This window comes from Mandrillus leucophaeus, unplaced genomic scaffold (assembly GCF_000951045.1).
Source record: "Mandrillus leucophaeus isolate KB7577 unplaced genomic scaffold, Mleu.le_1.0 Scaffold365, whole genome shotgun sequence".
NCBI classification, from domain to species: Eukaryota; Metazoa; Chordata; class Mammalia; order Primates; family Cercopithecidae; genus Mandrillus; species Mandrillus leucophaeus.
Window position 1 is genome coordinate 175,302 of NW_012103865.1, and position 2,952 is coordinate 178,253.

The window sequence follows — 2,952 nt, forward strand, 5'->3', positions numbered from 1 at the left end:
TTTTCCAAGTTATGAAATTTGTAGCAGCTCATGGTTCTCAGAATGATTTCAACAGCATATGAAGATATTTTTTAAAGTTTTTGTTTGTCTACAGCTTTCCTTGATTTTGGTCCTAGTTGTTTTTCAGCCCACTCAGCAGTTGAGCTTATTTTGATGCCAAATTTCAATGTTGCCACTTCAGTCACCAAGCACTATTCACATTCTCCATAACTTATACATATAGGTGCGTTCCTGTCTTTTCTCATTTTTGTGTGATTCATTTTAAAATTGGGCTATACAGAATACAAGCATACATTTGTAAATGACTCCCATATTTTATGCAATTTAGCTGTTTACTTTTTAGTAATACCTTTTATGAAAGCACAATAGAGAGTAAAACAGAAATATTAATACAAGGACATCCTGGTACATTTTGACAAATGCATATGCCAGTGCAACAGTAACTGAAATGATTATGAAAAAATTTCCGTCGTGCAGGAAAGTGTCATCATGCTCCTTTCCAATCAATTTCTATCCCAGAAATAAAAACTTTTCTTATTTATTTCTTTATTTATTTAGAGACCAACTCTCACTCTATAGCCCAGGCTTGAGTGCAGTGGCATGATCTCAGCTCACTGCAAGATCCGCCTCCCAGGTTCACACCGTTCTCTTGCCTCAGCCTCTGGAGTAGCTGGGACTACAGATGCCCACCACACCCGGCTAATTTTTTCTATTTTTAGTAGAGACAGGGTTTCACCATGTTAGCCACGATGGTCTCGAACTCCTGACCTCATGATCTGCCCGCCTCAGCCTCCCAAATTTTGGGGATTACAGGCATGAGCCACTGCGCCTGGCCAGAACTTTTCTTATTTTAATTACCATTGACTAGGTTGGTCTGTTCCTGAACTCCATATAAATGGAATCATATAACATTTTTATTGAGTTATTTTCCTCCAAAATTAGCATTTCTGAAGTGTATTCATATTGTTGTATCAGTAGGTCATTCTCTCTTATGACTAATATTCCACTGCATATAAATACACCACAGCTTGTTGATCCACGCTCCTGTTGATGGAGATTCACGTTACTCCTGTCTTCAACTATTAGGAATAAAGTTGTTGTGAACATTCTTGTGGAATTCTTTCTTGTGGACATACGCATTCTTTTTTTTATTTTCTTTTAAGTATAGACATAAGAGTGGAAATACTGACTCAGTGTAGATGTGTGTGCTACGCTTCCACGTCCCCAAGAAAGCTCATATTGAAGTTTGTCAATGTGATGGTATTGGGAGGTGGGACAGTTATGACAAGGTCATGAGGGATCCGCCCTCAGAAAGAGATCAGTGCCCTTATTGTGGGAGCGAATTCGTGGTCTTGGGAATGGTTTTCTGATAAAAAGGATGAATTCAGTCATTTCCTCTGATTTCGGTGCTTGCTTCCCCTTCCTTCTGCCTTGGATAACAGCAGGAGGCCCTCATCAGTTATGACCCTTTGATCTTGGACTTCCCAGTCTCCAGATCTATAAGCCAAATAAATCTCTTGTCCTTATAAATTACCCAGTCTGTGGTATTTCTCTATAGCAGTAGGAAAGAGATTGAAAGAAAACATGGTGCTGAGAGTGAGGCTGTTGCTATGACAAGTACCTGAAAATGTGGAAACAGTTTTGGTTAATGGCAAACGGGTAATGGATAGAGGTTGGAAGAATTTGGAGAAGCAGACTAGCAAAAGCCTAGACTGCTGAAAACAGAGCATGAAGGACAATTCTGGTGAAGGCTCAGGGGGAAATGAGGAACAAGGTACCGGAAACTGAAGTAAATGCCATCCTTGTAAGTAGCAAAAACCTTGGCAAAATTATGTCCTGTTCTAGAACTTTATGGAATATAAAAATTATGACCCATTTGCTAGGATATCTGCTGAAAGAAGTATCTAAGCGGCTAAGCATTCAGGCTCCTGTGTGACTACTTTCAGGCACTAGGAAATTTAACCCAGCAAGAAGGGAGCCAAGGGAATAGATTTTGCAAACCAGCACAGATGGTGACCCTACCTCCCTCTGCTGTCCTGTCTCCCATAAGCCAAAATTACTCTGGACTTAGAGAAAAGGGGAGACGGTTAACATGATACACTGGGGTCAGCTTCTGAAGGCAGGGTGGATCTGGAGGTAATAACATAAACTGTCCAGAGCACTACATATAGGATGGCCTTGAGGATGCTGAGTCCTAAGCTGGTTAGGTCTGTGCTGTGAGCTGATGAGGCCCCAGAATAATTTCTGGGGAAACTGTACTCTTGATAATTTACAGACAACCCAGGTCTGCTTTGGATCTGATCAGATGGACCTGATATTGGGGACTCTGCACCGCTGGCCACTCAGGAAAGGGGCTGGGAATGTTGCCTGGGACAGGAAAATATGATAAGAAGCATTGGTGTGAATCTAGCATCAGAAAGATGATGTGAGGACAGCCAGGAAGAGCTGGAACCTGAGGTTTAATCACAGGCTCCTCCCCCCCTGCTGATGGGCAGGTGTGTGAGCTCCAGCATGGAGCACTGCAGCACTAGGTGGGAGGAAGGTGAGAGGGTGATGAGGCAGCCTGTGAGTGGGGAGGTGTAGGCAGTGGATCAACTGTATCATCACAGAAGCTTCTGCCTTCACCCATCCCTCCAGCTCTGTAGGACAGGTAGAGTCCAGGGTCCGTGGAGCACTACGCCTAAGGAAGCCTGCGTGGGGAGGACACAGGACAGCGACATCACAGGATACCCCTCCCATCAGGAAATCAAGGCCCAGAACTCACTCAGCTCTTCCCCAGGAGAACCAAGCCCTGCATCAGGTGCAGTGCTGCCTGCCCCACTGTGCCATGGGCCCCGGGCTCCTCTGCTGGGCGCTGCTTTGTCTCCTGGGAGCAGGTGAGTCCTGTGCACTGGACAGCAGCCCCATTCTCAGCTTTCCCACCCCTGTGTCCTCCACTTTACCTTGGGGAGG

General features: G+C 44.4%; 1 gene segment (V, D, J or C); it reads left to right on the forward strand.

The window, feature by feature from the left end:
- The first annotated feature begins 2,796 nt into the window (after positions 1-2,796).
- Positions 2,797-2,952, forward strand: part of LOC105546669 — a 7,699-nt gene continuing 7,543 nt past the window's right edge. The window contains 1 exon segment of the V gene segment in view: positions 2,797-2,876. Within this exon segment, the coding sequence occupies positions 2,828-2,876 (49 nt within the window).